Raw genomic sequence first — 18,892 nt, 5'->3', positions numbered from 1 at the left:
ATCCTCAAACTAAGTACCAGGATCACTTCTCTTAGTTTTGTTTGAACTTGTTTACTTAGTAATGATTCCAAGTTGGAGTGGGGCCTAACACTACTGTGAAGTTTTTATACCCAATTATTCCATCAGAGATCAACCCTAGTATTCAATACTTGCACAATCCCATAATACACCTCTCTTACCTCCCCCCCCCCCCCCCCCCTTCCCCCAAGACTTTTGCATAACCATTGTTTGCAATTTCTCCTGGGACCGGAAAATGTCCCAAAAGAAGTTGAAAACAATGCCAATGCAGATTTTTAGGGGGTAAAAGAGGTGTATTATGGAATTTGTGCAAGTAGTGAATTGAAATTGGGCCCACACAAGGACAGAGAAAAACTCTGACCAGACTGAGCTGCAAGGCCAGAACGGGAGCAGACTGTGGGTATGTGAGATGTTATTCAAAAGGACAAATTCGGCTCGGCCCAAGCGTAATTTAGATAATCGTTAGTAGTTGTCCTTCAGTAGCATATTGATAGTAATGATTCCAAGTTCGAGTAAGGCCTAAGATTACAACTGTGAAGTTTTTATACCCAATTATTCCATCAGAGATCTAATTGCAAAAAGGTGGCCTTTCGTGTCAAAATGAGGTTAGCGTCTTTCTATGTGCGCCTCGTGAGTTTGTATTTGCTCTCGGCCATAACCTTGATTTCCACTCTCAAAATTACGCCCAGAACGTAACGTAACGTTTTGCGTACAATAAGCTTTTAGAATGATGTTCTTGTCTTCTGTGGTGATACTCAACGATTCGGAAACATTTTGTGAAAAAATAATTATAACGGGTCACACGCGCAACTTGATCGCCAGATTATGCATAACATCCACTTGGCCTTTTGACATACCATTGAAAAAAACCCGTAAAATTAATTTTGGTAACGTTGTTTTACTCTGAAAACGACGAACGATTAACATTCTTTCCCGTAGTTCATTCAGTTGGCCCACGGTGATCACGTGCACTTTTACTCAAGAGCGTGTTTGTTATCTTTAAATGAATTTATTACCAAATATTAAGGGGTTTAAATCGAAAATGTGTCGGTAATTCAAAATATGTAATATTAACACTAAATCGCTTTTCTTTATCTACGCGCGGACCCATAAGTAAAATCCCTGCGGTGGAAATAAATCTCGAAGTGAAATTGAATCTACCCTGCTAGCAGTTGGTTTGGTAAATTGAATCCCTTTGTGCGACCAGTGGATTACGCGCATATAAAAACTGAGTGCAGAATAAATTATAGAAGATGTGTTCGAAAATGGTCTGGTTTCGAGTAACTCCATAGCTGACGATTCCAATAATTAGCCTAAGCATAAACAGAATGAATTATTTGTCCTATTTAAGCACTTCGTTGTGCAGGGCCGGGTTCCTGAAAGGTGTAATAACTCTAATCCAGGGATAAATGTGCTTTATTCCAGGCACATTTATCCCTGGAATAGAGTTATTATACCTTTCAGGAACCGGCCCCAGGTCTGTTAATTTATTTGGGAAAATTATAAGATCTACGACGGCGACGTCAAAGAAAACGTCACTTCAAAATATAACTTTGATCTGTCGTAAGTTTTTCGCGATTATGATCAATCTCGTTCGCGTCGTACAATGTGGGCGAAGTATCCTAAAAAATACAAGGAAGGGTTACGTTTTTACAAACGTTGGCCGTGTAGTACTTGTACTTTAACAGACTTAAATGATTAGAGTGTAATGTGAAGTGATCTAACCCGAAGGTCGTGAGTTCCCACCCTTGTCAGAGTTTTTCTCTGTCCTTGTGTGGGCCCATTTCCATTAGTAGGGCTAACGCTCACATGGTTCATATGGGGTAGAAAACTAGCACTTCACTTCACTCTATCAGCGACACGAGATACGCTGATTAGATCGAACGAAAAGTCAAGCTTAAGTGCACTTTTCTTGATAGATTTAACACTTGGGTGGTTTGCAAAGTCATCCACAGAAAGATTTAGAACAGATTTGTCTATTTTTGGTGTCGTGAAATGATGATTGTGCAGAGCAGAGCACTGAGATTAGGAACAAGAGCGCCATTTTCAATGCGAAGAAGTGCACTCAAATTGTTTCCTGATTTAGCATTAGGCAATAATGGCCTCATTCGTTTCCAAAACAAACTTGACGATCCACCGCGTGAATTAGAAGCTTCTTCACAACAGAATTCTTTGACAAAGTTCCTTTTTAGGGCAGTAACCTTATTTCGCTGTAATCTTTACGCATTCCAGTTTTCATTAAATTAGTTGGATAAAGAAAAAAGATAGCGGAGCGTATGAGCCAGCAACGCTACAATCGTTTCAAAGAAGCCTGCAGCGATATCTAAACGGCAAGAACTCCAAACTAAACATTCTCCAAGACCGAGAGTTCGTTAAGTCCACGGAAGTACTTCTTTCTAAAAAGAAACAGTTGGTTTTTGAAGAAGCGAAAGGAACTCGTCCTCATGCCGCAAAAGAACTATCAAATTCTGCAGACTGAGATTTGTTGTTTGCTTCGGCGAAGCAAATTTCTCTTTCGTAAACTGTCGCTGCCATTTGAAATGGACGTTGCCATTTCTCAGAACGGTCGTTGCCATTTGAAACGGTCGATGCCATTTATAACGGTCGACTACACACTTCACTTCAAAGAAAATTAAAAGAAACAAACTAAGAAAATAAATTAACAAAAATTAAGACAAAAAAGGAAAAAAAAACATTTATAAAAGAAAAACTGGAGGAAAAAAAGAGTCCGGAAATTTCAAGACTCGAATTCGGGTTCTTAGCCCTCACCCTAAACAGGACCCTAACCCGAACCCTAACTCATATGACCAGCGAGACACAACTCCCAGTAACCGCAACCGTTTGAGTTCTTAGACCTAATGGATGTAATTCAGAGCGAAAAAATGGCATCGACCGTTTCAAATGGCAACGACCGTTTACGAAAGGGAAATAAGCTACCGCAAATTTGGCGATGAAAATCGTCAAGCTCTCCAACGTGGTGGTTATTGGCACTTCACTTTGGATTCCGTGCACGAGAAATACAAAAGTCACCGTCCAGAAGAAATGACGAACGCTGACAGTCCGGTTTGCTTGGCCATCAATCATCGAAGAAGACCAGGCAACAACATTAAGTACAAGGTAGCACCACTCGGCAAGAACGAGATTGGTAAACTGAGTGAAAACAGTAGCAAAAGTAGCAGGTTTGCAGGGGAATATTACTACCACTCCGTTCGTATTTCTCGCCTCGTGGATGCTGAAGTGTCGCTCAACTAAGAAATCTGAAGAGTCTCGATTCTTACAAAGCAGCATCGGTTGAGCATCGGCGAAAGAGGTCATTAATTTTAGGCGGCTCCGGTGAACAGAGCACTCAATCATCAACAGTAAGTAGTCTCTACGAGAGTAGCACTTTGTCAGTGAATCTTCCAACAGATGTTCAGTAGTAAGTCAGTAGTTTTTATCAGGCGCATGTATCGGGAAGATCGAAGACTGCTCCATTTCCCCTCATAACAACTAACGAAAATTCGTAAGCCACAAACCTGTCTAAAACGGACGCAGTTTGCCCTCCGATTGCACAGAAAAGACGAGGACAACTGTACGTAGAGGTAGGTGAAGGTTATTTCTACATTTACAGCTTACTTTAGCATTTATAAACTCAAAGTATATTTCCCATACAAAGTCTACTGATAAATCGTATACCGAGCTTGGACTGCCTATGTTTCCCGTAGTTAATTCAGTTGACACAAGGTGATCACGTGCACCTTTTTGGTTGCCTAGTACGTCATCAATTTCTTCCTTTTGACAAAACATCATGACCTTTCCGTTTGTTCATAAAAGTCAGAGACTGCAGAAATTTTCGTGTTTTTAAGATCGATTGTCATTAATCTTTCGATGAGAATTTGATTCAGAGTTATATATAAAAACTATTTTTTTTTTTTTTCTTCATCTGTCTTTTTCTGGTGTCATCAGATTAGACTAAAAGGAAGAGGAATTATGAAGCGGAAACAACACCTTAGTGTGTGCAATAAACGTTTGCTTAGTGCAACTGCAAGACATGCTGGAAAACGTCCGTCAGAGCAATTTGCAGTTAATTTTTTGCAGACTATTTATTTAAAGAAGAAACGAGTGAATTTTACTCAAGACTGTGTTTTGTTATCTTTAAATGCAATTATAGAACAAAACTGCTAAATCTCCAAAACTTACCACTTTTTTATAAAACTGTTTTAGATTGGGCCGATTTCAAAATCTCATCACATGTTAAAAATACTCAGGAGGGTGAAATTCTCTGGAACAACCGAAGCATTTTAATCAGTAGACGGCTAACCATTGTTCTATTCAAAATGGTTCGATGCCCACATCATTTTCTGTGCATTATGCAACTTTTTGAAAGAATCCTGCATAATTAAACTCATGGCGTGGTATGCTCCTGTAACCTTCACTTCATTGACCTCTACAAAGAGCCTTCTTGATTTATGTGTAAAACTAGACGCTCCATAAAGCGTACACAGAATTGCCTGTGGTAGGTATTACACAAAAAAGAAAGGCACTGAATTGGGTGGTATTGAACTGCAGCGTTCCAGTTAATTTTCTCGAGTGGGGGGTCATTAAGACTTTTTGAGGGGTCACCCACATGTCGCGCAGGTAGAATCCCTTTGGCTCACACGTTCACACGTTTAATTATTTTGTAATGTCCTGTCTCATTTTGAGGTATTTTAGTTTTTTAAGCTTTGGTAATAAATTTAGTTTAGCTAAGAAAGCAAGACCACCGTGTTGGCTTAGGATATGGTCTTTGGAATGAATGAATGAATGCATGAATTAATTTAGTCATGGTAATCTATTTCTATTTCTTAGGGTTACATTTAATACACGAATAGTTTTAGTCGTGATTGTTACTATATTAAGTACATTTTTAATTTTTAATTTTTATATTTAGCTCACGCCCCTATTGGAAACCAGCTATTGTTTTTCTTGTCGTTGTTGAATAGGCTAGAGTTATTAAATAAAGTTGATCCATCTATCTATCTACATGTATCTATCTATCTATCTATCTATCTATCTTCAGCGAGACTGGATGCCTCAGTATACAACCTCAGAACATCACAGGATGATATTGCCATACCAAACGGACTATTACATGTGACAGTGAAGAATTATTTGAATGAAAGCTTGTTGTCTCTTTTGTGCTTCTTATTTACGGTCAAGATTCTTTCGAAAAGAGTTTGATGTGAACTATCAGAAATTTATTTAATTGCATATGTTTTGTGACACGGATTGTGTGTCTTGTTTGCACGCATGCAATTGAAATAGGAAGGGTTTTTTGCCTCTAATAGCAAATATGTTGTTTGTTTCAATAAAATTTTCACTGGAAAAGGTTTTTGTGAGATCTCCAGCCTTTGTGAATTTAACATATTGTGTAATTTTCCAGCTTAACAAATTTGCATACGTGGGTTGAAATGTGATACGGGAGGATTTTTGTGGTAGTGCGCTGTATAAAGCAGCGCGTGCATAAGTCACGAAAATAAACAGGTCTGTTGGAAGCGTGATTGAGTTTCAACAAAATAAGCCCCAAAATCAGCAAAAAATTGTGACGCTGATGAATAATAAAGTAGCTGCTACTTCCAAAACGATGGAATTACCTGGTGATAAATAACCTCGTCTTGGAGAGTAAAGTTTTGACTTCACAGAAACAATGGTCAACCTCAAGAGTTGGGCGATTGTGATCTTTGCGTTGAATTCGCACATTTCTTGTCCCACTTTATAACACTTGAAAGAAAAAGAAAACTAACAAAAACAAAAACCCGGTATCTTGCCATCATTTGACACAGATGCTTCACTGTTTCGCAAGGAAACACGCCGTGGTAACTTGATCACGGCACCCGCTGAATTCGATGTCACATACATTCGCGGTTCAAAACTAATTTTGTTTTCATGTCGTAAATTTTGTTGCTGATGGCAAAATATTTTATTCTCGATCGACCGTCCTGAAAACGCCCTTCTGTTCTTCCTAAAAACTGTGTATCAATATTTATTTACTTTTGCATCAATCATTGTTTTGCATAAAGCAAGCTAACAAGATCTGTACCTTGCTTAGTTCGCATTTTTGAGCGTTAAAATAGAAGTTTTGGTCCTATGCTTCTGGTATATTTTTTAGGTCACCCATCCAGATACTATCCCCACCGGGGAGGGTTAAACTTCAGTGAACTTTTGTCTTACAAAGCTGTCAGATGCTCAGAGTGCACGCTTAAACTTGTGGTAAAAAGAAGTTGTGAGGGAACTTGAAAATGATCAACATGTCAGCCTAGAAGCCAATGTTTCTCGATTCCCTTGTATTTTCTTCAATCTTTCTGGGTTTAGTACTTTGCTAGTAACCACATGTCTTCTCAGGGGGCTATTTACCTAAGACTCCTACCATGATACTACAATGATATGCAATACCAAAACAATATCATGTACTGTTAGAGCTACAGATTACGCAAAGACAACTTGAATGTCCTGGAAGACAAAACGCAGCTCAGATGACAATATGGAATAAAGCGCTGTGTTACTGCACTACCAAATGTACGCAATGAGCGCTTTTTCTAGAGATGACAGGAATTTTTTTCTTTCTGACAAATGATTAATAGGCTGGTAGACAGGTTTTAACCGCAGAAAAAGATCTGTTTTGGCATATGAACGTGTGAGCCAAAGGGCCCCTGCTGGTATGATTTCTGACCCTTAAATGGTCTTAATGACCCCCGACTCGATAAAATTGGCTGGAACGCAGCAGTTCAATACCACCCAACTCAGTCCCTTCTGTTCTTGACTAACACCTACCACAGGCAACCCAGTGTACGCTCATGGAGCGTCTAGTCTAAATTAGGCTTGGGCCAAGCCGAATTTGTCCTTGCGAATAACATCTCAAATACCCACGACCTGCCCTAGTTCTGGCCTTGTAGCTCAGTCGGTAGAGCAGCGGTGATCTAAACTGAAGGTCGTGGGTTCAAATCCCACTCAGGTCAGAGTTTTTGTCTGTCCTTGTGTGGGTCCAATTTCAATACTAGGGTTGATCTCTGATGGAATAATTGGGTATAAAAACTTCAGAGTAGTGTTAGGCCTCACTCGAACGTGGAATCATTACTATAAATATGCTACTGAAGGATAACAACTAAGGCTAACACAAAATTGACAACCTAGCTCACCAGGGCAATTCTCCATTTTGCAAGACTTGGTTTCACTGTCTGGTCCCAGCTCTAACTGGTCACATCTTAGTCCCGCAAACTGAGGAATAGGATGGTCACATTTGCGCTTTCGTTCCTGGACACCCTCACCACAAGTCACTGAACATGATCCATACTCTGACCAAGGTCCGTATCCGCCGTCCACTTTAAAAAATGTGTAGCCATTATTTAACATACATGTGCAACTGAACTTATCTTTTAATTTCAGCACTAACTTGAGAAATTACATTGATTTATTTTTAAGGCCTGTACTGTTTACCACCAGAACCACATGACCTTCAACCATGTAACTTGCAACTCTTTTCCTTGGAACAAGCTGGGGATTTTAGGACACCGATTTCATGCCCGAATACGGACAAAAATAAGATCAAGGCTGCATGCGCCGAAAATGCACGAGCTATGTTACATCCAAATAAGGAAATTTTTACACTCAAATAACACCAGCTCTGAACCAGAGTTACACGCTTCAAGGTCACGAGCTTCTGTCACCACTCAGTGCTGGGTCATAGGCTGAGTTGGAGTTTTTGTAATAAATATTAGTTGAAATGGAAATAAAGGGGTTTCAAGAAATTTGTAGTTGGCGGGTGGTTTGACTGTTTCAGCGATGGGCCTTGTGGCCCTTTTCTCTACTACTAGCCAGGAGTGTCTTTGGGCACACCAGTTTTAAAAGAACACTACCAAACCCCACATTTCAAAAGCAAAATTGATGATCATGTTTAGATGACTTCCTGTTGTCATTGCCAAAATGATTTTTAATCTCAGGCTTGGAAGAATCTGTCTGAACTTTCTCTCGATAATTTTAGGGATAAAGGTAGGCAACACTTTTCATCCGACAGCTGTCACCATTCTTATTGAAACCACTAGAAATGACAATAATAATAATAATAATAATAATAATAATAATAATTATGATTGATGGAATTTGGTCCTCTGGTGAGTGTTGTGCTGAAGAATGCCATTGGTGAATGATGTTCAAACGACCGTAGCAGAAGTCATCTTCAGGGTCTACAAATATTGACAAAACATTAATCACCAACAACTGTCACATTCCTTCCTAGGACCACATTGTTCAAGACGATAAAATTCCACCAAGGTGTTTCATTCCCAGGTTCAAACCATGACATTATTAATATTAAAATCAAGATTAAAATTATCATTATCATCATGGTCATTGTTGTTATATTGCTATTGTTAATTTTTTTATTGTTATCATATGATTGTTTTTACCATTATCATCAACGTTATTATCAGGTCTGGTCCTTTAGCTGAAGCAAAACTAATTATTATAGCAAATTTAAATCTTCGCCCAAGACTTATTTTTACAATGTAACAATAATTATTACTTATAATTAGGATCTTATTAAAATTGATACATACTTTACTCTTAATGTTATTAATGCATACATGTACATATGCTTCTTCTACCTTTTTACGCACTTTCGTAATCAATGTATATTTACACCATTTTTAAAGTTAATTACTTTTATTGCGCATTTGATTGCATTCATATAAACCTTCAAGATCACTGCGCTCTTCTACCAAAAATCTTTTAACGAAACCTGTGTTCAATCTTAAGGCATATGGTGGTCGGTCTTTTGTGTTGGCTGCAGCAGTACTTTGGAACAACCTTCCACAGTCAATAAAAGATTCGCAATCGGTGGAAACTTTTAATCAGAAACTAAAGAGACATTTATTTTTACAGGCATACATGTACAGCGGACAATGATTTTTACTGAGTCTGATTTTAAGTTGAATATATATATATTTTTCAAGACAATATAGTACCATGGTGGTAATTTTACTTTTTATTTATGATACTCTATTTTATATAGTTATAACAGTTAGGTAATGGTAATAATGATAGTAATTTAATATTTTTAACGATTATATTGTATATGATAATTTTAATATTATTTATCACCAGTAAAGCGTTTTTGGACCACAGGGAAAAGACGCAAAATAAATGTATTGTATTATTGTTATTATTATTGTTATTATTTTCACACGATTAATTTTTAAATTGTTCTTGAAATTAAAATAAACTTAATTTTAACATTGATATTTGTCTTCAGAAACAGCAGTTCTAAATAATTCATTCTGCTTGTTTGAGCTCAATCCAATTATTTACATGTATTTTATTTAATAAATTGTGAAGAACTTTTTCAGCAAAAACAACGTACCTGGGCAAGGAAAGCTGTTGCATTGAACTGTTTGTTTTTCGGCCCCCAGAACACTGCAATTGAGACCACCAAACTTTGGTACAGGATTATTGCATACCCGAATTCGAAACCTTGTTCCTTTACCACAAGACTTCGTACAGAATGAAAACTGGGACCATTCAGAATAGCCTCCATTCACTGGAATGTGAGAAATATGTATGTCTCAAGGAATATTCAATACACCTTATACATTGCAGGTCAGACATTTGCACAGGCAGCCCAATGATGCATGTTGAAATAAATGGTTGAAATCCAAGGAATAACCATATTCTTGAAAACTTAAGCCTTCCCACCTTCACTCCATTGTCCACATGTCACATTCTGGTAAGTTTTCGTGCAACATAAAAGGTTTTCTTCCTTCTGAAAAAAGTCTTTAGGCATAAGTTTTCAAGAATACAACTGTATGGTCATTCTTTAGGTTTCAACTGTTTAGATCGACATGCATCATTCACCAAATATTTTCATAACTCGAAACTCACAGACTAGGATTGGGCTGCCTGTCAGAATAGCTGGCTAATGCCAAATAAGTAAAAGCGTAAGTGTTGCCTTCACAATTTCATCTGTAAATGAAGAGACTTTCATTCCTTTTGGATAACGACTATAAACCAAGGGTCCTAAGACGTTGTTCACGAAATCTATGGACAAGTATGCTAAAGATCCCACATACTATTTATGAAGAGTATGGCAAGGAGTTCCTAGCGATGTTGTCTAGGCTATTTTTTCCTGCAAATTACATTCTGCTTGGCAGTCATGTCATGAAAAAATAAAAGTCTAATAGGGTGTATAAAGGCAAATGCGCAAAAACTGGCAGCAGTCTAAGAGACTTTTTGCATGCTGGGCAATGATGATCTGGCACATGAAGGGCTCAGTTTCTTTTAAAGAAACTATGGTGCTGTGTCAATTCCAAAGGCTCTCGCCAATCAGAGGGTGCGATCAATGCTATCCTCTGTTTTAGTATATACTAATTTAAGATATTTTTGCAGGAAGCTCCAGTCACCTGGAAGTGTTTTTCAGGAAGGTCCTGCATACAGATTAAATTGGAAGTTAGAGAAGTTAGTTTTCAAGGAGAGGCAGATAAAAACCTCTAAGAGCAGAGAGAAAAGAACCAAATTTCCCCACATCTGCAGCGGTGATCTAACCCAAAGGTTGTGGGTTCAATTGCCACCATCATCAGAGTTTTTTTCTGTCCTTGGGTGGACCCATTTGCATTAGTAGGGCTAATGCTCACATGGTTCATACGGGGTAGAAAACTAGCAATTCACATTATACTCTAATCAGTTAAGTCTGTTCAAATATAAGTGCTACACGGCCAACATTTGCAAAAACGTAACCCTTCCTTGTACGCCACATATGACTTGGAGTCCGGGAAACAAACCTTGGTTACTTTAGTGGGCGGCAAGTGCAATCACCCCTATACCAATTCCCTGCTCCTGAGGGCTTGCAGCAAAACAATGAAGAGGCCCTGACAGGGTAAATTCCGACAAGCGACATGGCCCAAAAAATAGCGACAGCACATAAAATGAAATTCTGACAAAAGACATCCTTTCCCAGCAAAATTCTGACAGTGACATCAAGGCCGAGAATGAGCCGATTAAATATTATTAAACCCCGACACGAGTGATTTTAAAATTCAGACAAGCGACACGGCAACCCCCCACCTGTCAGAGCCTCAATGAAGAACAAACATGGGAAAAACCATGTTTGATTGGTTATCATGCCAAATCTTGGATAACATTATGCCCAGATTTACCGGCCTCTCTCCTTTATTTTAATAAACAAAATTTCTTTAATAACTTAAAAGTTTTGAAAGGCACGCCGCATACGACAACAGACAATATAAAGTCTGTAGTTACCAATAATTAGTTTCTCAAAAAGCTCTAAAGAAAAACCTCAAACTATCGACTTCGTTAAGAGTTCTTTAACAACAAAAAACTCAACGTTTTTGTGATTAAGTCCCCATTGTCGGCGTCCTCGATTTCATATCACAACAAAACAAGATAAATTATCAACTATCAATCACTTCAACTTACCTCGCACCTACATGTACATATCACTTTAACTTACCTCGTAACACATACGTAACAAAATTATGAGAAACAAAAACTATAGCCGCTCCTAAGGCTGCAAGAGTCAGAGTTTGTATTATACTTCGAGGCATCTCTGTGAATCGGGTAGTTCTGGGCTTTACAATTAACCCAAAGTGAAACTGCAGAAGACCGCGTTAACGAATGATTAAATGCCCCCTGAGAGGTGATCATGTTATTCTACTTACCCTTGACGTGGAAAATAGTTATATTTTAATTAATTTTGGTTTCCCAAACAACCAGTCTATACGTACAACTATGTAAAAAATGGTGGCAAATCAGTTGATAACCGGCGAGAACTGGCGATCAGTGAGGAGTTTGTTTTTTGTTTGCTATAAAGCCGCTGAGCAAGTACTGACGTGCTGGCTCAGATATTTTCTTCTCCAGAACTCAGTCTCTCTTTCTTTTAGGAGCAGAGGAGAGCAGAGGAGGCTTGAGGACTTTTAAGGATCTTCGCGTTTTGATTGGTTAGTCTTCGCAAATAAACCCACTTATTTACTTATTTATAGTTCTTCTTTATACTGTTTTATGTTGTTTCGTGCTGTCCTCGAGGGTGTGCGATTAATCGGAGGAGTGCCGTTAAAAGCTCGTCGAGTATTTTTTGACAGGAACATGTCTATGAAAGCTCTTATAGTGGAGGAGTTCGGCGACTCTTCGAAGCTGCAGTACGCCGATGTGGCTAAACCAGTTCCTGCGGAAGGCGAGGTACATAAATTACTACACGTCGTATTGCACAAACAATATAAGCTTAAGACTTAATTGCAAGCGCAACCAGCTCGTTAGAGTAGTCGGAAGTAGTAACCTTCTAATCTGAGAGGGAAAATGCCAAGAGAAATTCTTTTTTCTCTCCGGGAGTTTATGAGACGCGCCCCACCCTTGTGACCCTGGACACTTTGGAAACATGCTGTGTCATGCTGAGTCTTTGCATGCTTGACTGGTCTTATAAGCATTTCTCATCAATGTCAATTTTCTTTTGATCCTCGCATACAAAATCGCGATTCGTCACTTTGTAGCTACATTTATATCGGTGACCGCAACGCTGCAGAACATCGTCATTGGCCTCCCCAAGGGATGGGGCAAGGGGTGCGGGCTTTATTGCAAGCGCAACCAGCTCGTTAGAGTAGTCCGAAGTAGTAACCTTCAAATCTGAGAGGGAAAATGCCAAGAGAAATTCTTTTTTCTTTCCGGGAGTTTATGAGACATGCCCCACCCTTGTGACCCTGGACACTTTGGAAACATGCTGTGTCATGCTGAGTCTTTGCAAGCTTGACTGGTCTTATAAGGATTTCTCGTCAATGTCAATTTTCTTTTGATCCTCGCATACAAAATCTCGACTCATCACTTTGTAGCTACATTTATATCGGTGACCGCAACGCTGCAGAACATCGTCATTGGCCTCCCCAAGGGATGGGGCGAGGGGTGCGGGCTGATGTGGGGACTTGGCTAAGTTCCTGTCTTTAATTTCCCCACTCCTGGCCAATTATTTTTCAAGCAAACACCCCAGTATCTAATTTGGGAAAACCAGACACTCAACAGGACTAATGCAGCTGCACTTCACAAGTTTAAACAGTTTGCAAATTAAACGTTCCAGACTTTCCATTGTGATGACAACTAAACTTCACTTTCTTTAGTCCCAACAAACAAAGCAGAAAACACTATCATCATTTTTCCTTTGTTCCTTCTGTGAAACTCACCGTCCTCAACTTTCCTAAGTTATTTGATTTAATGATTGCTGTGATGCTTGAGAAATCTCTTACTGATAACTTATATATTGGTAGGGTTCAGAAGCTTTCAGTGATATAACGGAAATGATCTGTTCCATCCATAAGGATAAAATTTTTACTTTGGAAAAATGAAAAAATTTGAGGTTGGGGCACTTTAAACATTTGGGTTGACTTTCCTGTCGGAAAAGGTTGTGAAATATACTTCACCCCACCCGTCTCCCCATGTGTTTTTTTAGACTCGCGATTTCTGAAGATAGGATGTTCCATGTATGAGATCTAGTTTTGGTGGGGCCTTTTCTTCAAATTCCTTATCATATTGTTTTGGGGTGGAGCCTCTCTTCATAACTTATTCTTAAGAGTTACAGCTGTTAAGTTTTTTTTTTTTTTTTCACTGTTTACCTTAGGTTCTGGTCAAAAACCAAATATGTGGCTTAAACTATCTTGATGTCATGATAAGGCAGGGTCTTCTGCCCCTAGCTATCCTTGGAGGAAAGCTTCCTGTCACAGTGGGTGTTGAAGCTGCAGGCACAGTGGAAAAGCTTGGTGATAAGGTTAAGACTTTGGCTGTCGGAGATAGAGTGGCCTATACAGTTATTGGATCCAGTGAGTTGGGAGTACATTTTTTTTTTTTTCATCTGAAAAAATTAAATTACTGCAAACATGACCATTGGAAGTTACAGTTATTGTTTTGCAAATCATGGTTGTGGCATCAACTTATGGTCGAAGAACTTGTTGAAACTATGAAGGAAAGGAAAGCTAGAGTATGAATTGGGGACACTGTGGACTGAAATTAAGAGAGGAAAAACTGCAGTACCCGCAGAAAACCTTTTTGGAGCAGAGTAGAGAACCAACAAACTCAACTGACATATGATGCAGAGTCTGGGAATCAAACCCAGGCCACATTGGTGGGAGGCGAGTGCTCCTACCTCCGGGCGATCCCTGCACCCAGTTTTATACTACTGAGTCACTGCCCTGCCAATTTCGCTTGTAAATAGTTCAAATTCTTGAGAGGTGTTGTGTTTGGCACTGCTATTCATGCCAGGAAACTTTTCTTGCACTTGAAATAACAGCAAGTCCATAGTTGCACTTGCAACCTTTTTGCTGGACAAGAACAATATTATTTTTATCAACTTCCCTCCAGGACTCATGATTTTTTAATTGTATCTTGCCATTGTTGTGGTTGTTCCGGTTCACCTTGACGGCGAAAGCTGGCCACTGCTCACACTGTGGTAAACGTCTTTTGTCGGAATGTTTAACTGAAGTGGGCGGGGCAGTCACTCAATAATTTGGTCTCATTTTTTTTATATCTAATTTTCTGTTAAATATGACAACCTGATTTTTTAAAATTACTTAGAGCACTGTGCCAATGACTGTCAAAAAGTGTTTTCTTCAATGTACTATGTATTCATTTTTGGGGTGTTTATTTTTGCATCAGAAGCACATGCCGAGTTCTCCACGCTTCCTGCTTCAAGACTTGTGAAAATTCCAGACAAAATTAGTTTTGAACAAGCAGCCACTGCAATGATTCAAGGAATGACAGCTCATTATCTTGTGCACACAACTGGTAGAGTTCAGCCTGGGACCAAGGTGTTGGTGCATGCTGCTGCTGGAGGGACTGGTACTTTGTTATGCCAAGCAGCTAAAAATGCTGGTAAGTTGTTTAAAAAGTTGATAGTGCTTATTTCACCAAATAAGCAGTATCAAAATTACTTCAGTAAGAGACCAATTCGGCTAGCGCAATGTTGTACCCAATTCTAATCTCTCGCGGGTAAGATTCTTTGTGTATCGCATTTGTGTGATAATGTAGCATTCATATGGAAATATTTGGAACAAAACGTTGTATTCCCAAAGGATCTTGCCCCAGTTGTTCAAACAATGGATAGCGCTATCCACCGTATAAATCACTATCCAGCGGATAAACACTAGCAAAAGCAATTGAGTTATCCAGTGGATAGTGATTTATCTGGCAGATAGCGCTATCCATCGTTTGAACAACCGGGGCCGGAATTGTGTTAGCCGAATTGGTGTATCCACTGTATAGTGAATTAACTGGTGGATGGCAATATCCATCTCTCTATTCACTGGGGAAAGTGATAGGAGTTGCAAGCTCAGTTTGATATAGTTTCCGAATTCTCCTGAAACATCACTTTTATCCATAAATGGAAATTTGGGAGTGTGGTTACACCTGGCAGGAAGATTCTTGTGCAACATTTCATCATTGTTTCGTACAGGCTTGTAAAAAATATTTCTCATATGTCTTTGCTTTTAAATCGTTTTTCAACACAGGAGCTTATGTGATTGGCACATGCAGCACCAAAGACAAAGCAAAAAAAGCCAAGGAAGCTGGGGCGGATGAGGTCATACTGTACAAGGAGAAAGATTTCGTGGACGAAGTCAAGAGGATAACAGAAGGAAAAGGGGTCAATGTGATATATGATGGTATTGGCAAGAGTACCTTTTCCAAAGGTAACCAATGAGAGAATTTGCTCATCGTAAAATTTTGGTGAAATTTCGTTACCTGAGGATGATAAAAAGGGTAAAGAGTTTTAGGCCGTGTGAACCGTTAGGGAATTTAAAGCCTGGCTTTCACTAGCGACGCTAGCCCAATCATAAGTTGCTTGATGCTGGTGAAAACGAACGTAGGCATAAGTATCAAAATCAACCACGGCTCCGCCATTTCTCAGACGCGGGGAATCCAGAACGAGTGCTTTAATCGGCCAGATGTGGCATTTAAGTTCCTTGTTCTTATGCTGTTTCGTTTTCACACAACGCAAGCGAACGCAAACATAAACAACGCGAGCACAAGGAAAAGGAAAAAAAATTGATCCTTGTTCTTGCGCTTTTGATTATGCTTGCGTCATTCCCGTTCGTTTTCACGGTGAAAGAGCTCTCTTATGCTTGCGTAGGCGTCGCTTAGTGAAAACACCAGGCTTAATAAGCAACGACACCGCCACAAAACAATATCATTGGTTAAAAGAGAAAAACAGATCTTGCGGCCCGCATTTCAGCACAGTTGCCCGGTTGCTCAAAAGCCGATTAACGCTAATCCCAGATTAAAAACTAACCAAGCAGTCCATTTCTCTACTCCCAAATACTGTTTTCGGCAGAACTTTAAATGAGAAGACGTCAATCTTGAAAAACAAGAATAAGCAAAAGAAACTTTCACCAAAAAGTTGAAATCGTGAAACAAACGTTTACGCTAATCGTGGATTAAGTTAATCGGCTTTCGAGGAACCGGGCCCAGAGCTCTTCTCTTGACTAAGGGAGAGAAGAGCTCTGGGGAACCCTGAAACAAAGTGTCTTTTCATTGGTATTCGTGAAGAACAATCAAAAGCGTCTGTAATTGGTGCATTTATGTTAGCACGAGGAGTGAGCAGGCGCCGTAAGGTTCAAATAGCAAATTTTTGGCTATAAGAACCCTACGGCACATGTTCTCCCACATAGAGTTTCCCAGAGCCTTGGGTCGATCCAAGGCTCTGGTGACGAGAATGTGCATAACAACTACTCGAAATCTCAGAATTTGAGGTTTTGACGACAACGTAAGCACCAAACGTGAACCTTTTATTTCCCTTTTTTTTGCTCCGAAACCGCTGGTACAAAGTTGTTTCTAAATACTTAACCCACCTGCACGACGTGAACGAGATGGGATAATCACGAAAGACTTACGGTAGTGCAAAGTTTTATGTGAGGTGACCTTTTCGTTTTACGTCGCCGTTGTAGATTTTTAAACTAGAGAAAACACAGAAACCTCAAGCAACGAAGACGGCGGCGGCAACGAGAACGTCATTTCCAAATATAAATTCGCGTTGTTGTAATCACTTCGTAACTATTTCAACCTTTTCAATATGACGAGGGTGTGGTAGTTCCTCAAGAATGAAACTGGTCGGAACGGCACTTAATTTAAGGGAGAAAATGAATATTTATCCTCAAAGTGCTGACGTTCTTCATGTAACTTCAAATTTGGCTATTTCACGTTGTTTTGGAGACGACGGCAAAAAAATGGACAAAAGTGAAAAACGCACATGCAGGGCGTGCAAATCTATTGTTTTTGCCCACTCAATATGCAAATTCGTGACGTTCTCGTTCTTGTCGTTGCACAAACTACTAAGCAACCAGGCCTTCCAGTCTCATGATCATACATGCAACCCGGCATTAATTTGCTTGCAAAACTTTTTCTTGTAAACAAACCAAAGAAAAAACGGTTGGGAAACGAGTTTTGAAGTTTTACGGTATTCAGTGCCGATGCAGTGGCCCTAATACTGATTTCCTATTCGTCGACACGGCCACCATTGCGGTCTTAGTTGTTCTAACGCTTTATTTTATGTGTTGCATATTCTTTCAGGCTTTGATTGCCTAGCAAAACAAGGGATTATGGTATCCTTTGGTGTGATATCTGGAACACCTGATCCAATCCCGCTTAGCACCCTTGCGAAAGGTTCCTTTTCTGTAAGTCGGCCGTCTTTGTATGATCACATCGAAACGGATGAAGATTTGAAATGGCGTAGCTCTACGGTATTTGATTGGATCCTAAAGGACAAAGTCAAGTTTGGTGATTTTACAGTTTTGCCTCTCTCGGATGGAAAGTCGGCCTACGAGTTGCTAGAAAGTGGGAAATCCACTGGCAAAATCCTGATGAAGCCATGAACGTTATTCAGCTCACGAAGAACTGAAGTCGTTTTTTTCGTCTTGAAAGCCGTCGAGGAGTCAAGCTTTTGATCGCCTCTTGTGCTTTCGGAAAAGAACGTACTGCTAAAGGAGATGACTTTTACCGAGTTAACTCTGATTATATGCGAATGATGATGTAGAGTAGATAGGGCTTTGTGAGAAAGCCAGGTAGTCTGTTTATGTATCCGTAAAAAAATCATCATACCTTCTTCAGAATCGCCTCCTTGAATCGGTTCTTGGTTGGTTTCCTGGGGAAGGCTAACAAGTTTATTTAGTTTCACTTAGTGGCAAATAACTATTTCGATCAGCTTGTTAAAAGTGGTTTCATGATTTGCTGTCGTTGGTTTTCATTTAAACACGGAGACACACTTTATAGGTTCCTTCAATTAGTTGTTTTTGTTTGAAATCATTCAAGTACGACTGATAATCCAAGCTGACGGCAACACAGAGACACAAGCCTTAAAGGTGAAAAAAGTGACTGGGGACTTGAAAAAAAGGAAACGAGATAACGTCTTATCACGTTTTAACTGCAGTTGTCACCGGAATGTTCTTTTTTAAATTAAATAGTCCAGTTCCACGAGTATCAACTACAGCCGAACCAGGCTTTACGGACAACCGCTTAAGGACGGTGCCTACTAATTAAAGATATTTTTGCCCCGGTGGGTGATTATGCAGGAAATGTAGATCTTAGCAAGTGTTATTGAAATCCGAAAAGAAAATTGGGGGTAACCACGCATTTTTCAAAGATAATTCATGAATAATATTTGTAAAAAGCTTTAAAATACAAAGCAATGTATGGCGTTCCTTCTCAAATTGAAGCTTAATTATCTCTCAAAAATGCATGGTTACCCCCAATTTTCTTTTTGGATACGAAGAGTACTTACTAAGATCTACTTCCTCCGGATAGTTATAAACCGCGCAAAAATATCCCTGTATTAGTAAGCATCGGCAATAGGAAACTCGAGTATCTCAGAGATGCGCAGAACGTA

General features: G+C 39.4%; 2 protein-coding genes across 4 annotated transcripts in view; one reads left to right on the top strand and one right to left on the bottom strand.

Annotated features, from left to right (window-relative positions):
* The window catches only part of LOC138026950 (coadhesin-like), a 17,297-nt gene extending 5,586 nt beyond the window's left edge, over positions 1-11,711 (bottom strand). Inside the window, exons 1-3 of one of the 2 annotated variants that reach the window (XM_068874437.1) lie at positions 11,495-11,711; positions 9,392-9,568; positions 7,173-7,355 (exon numbers count right to left, since the gene is read on the bottom strand). In XM_068874437.1, the coding sequence (XP_068730538.1) occupies positions 7,173-7,355; positions 9,392-9,568; positions 11,495-11,588 (454 nt within the window). In that variant the 5' untranslated portion in view covers positions 11,589-11,711. Of the gene's footprint in view, positions 1-7,163; positions 7,356-9,391; positions 9,569-11,494 lie in introns of both variants that reach the window. The other variant, XM_068874430.1, reaches the window with a different exon arrangement.
* A 221-nt stretch (positions 11,712-11,932) lies between these two features.
* On the top strand, positions 11,933-18,289 carry LOC138026928 (quinone oxidoreductase 1-like). Of its 2 annotated transcripts, XM_068874407.1 has the most exons (6): positions 11,933-11,981; positions 12,123-12,219; positions 13,643-13,841; positions 14,674-14,889; positions 15,525-15,704; positions 17,581-18,289. In XM_068874407.1, exons 2-6 carry the CDS (start codon positions 12,127-12,129, stop codon positions 17,880-17,882), a joined length of 990 nt encoding a protein of 329 aa, XP_068730508.1. In that variant the 5' UTR covers positions 11,933-11,981; positions 12,123-12,126; the 3' UTR covers positions 17,883-18,289. The 2 variants fall into 2 exon arrangements, with proteins under 2 accessions (XP_068730508.1, XP_068730501.1); XM_068874400.1 differs by lacking the exon at positions 11,933-11,981 and having other exon boundaries at positions 11,990-12,219.
* The last annotated feature ends 603 nt before the right edge of the window (positions 18,290-18,892 follow it).

Source organism: Montipora capricornis, chromosome 2 (genome assembly GCF_036669925.1).
Source record: "Montipora capricornis isolate CH-2021 chromosome 2, ASM3666992v2, whole genome shotgun sequence".
Classification (NCBI taxonomy): Eukaryota; Metazoa; Cnidaria; class Anthozoa; order Scleractinia; family Acroporidae; genus Montipora; species Montipora capricornis.
This window is presented reverse-complemented; position numbering and strand designations above follow the sequence as displayed.

What these genes read in the sequence shown, in the direction of transcription:
- LOC138026928 (XM_068874400.1), top strand. Translation starts at nt 12,043, where the DNA reads ATGTTGTTTCGTGCTGTCCTCGAGGGTGTGCGATTAATCGGAGGAGTG. An exon ending in CCAAGCAGCTAAAAATGCTG is followed by an intron (nt 14,890 to 15,524) that starts GTAAGTTGTTTA and finishes TTTTCAACACAG; the next exon opens with GAGCTTATGTGATTGGCACA. An exon ending in CAAGAGTACCTTTTCCAAAG is followed by an intron (nt 15,705 to 17,580) that starts GTAACCAATGAG and finishes ATATTCTTTCAG; the next exon opens with GCTTTGATTGCCTAGCAAAA.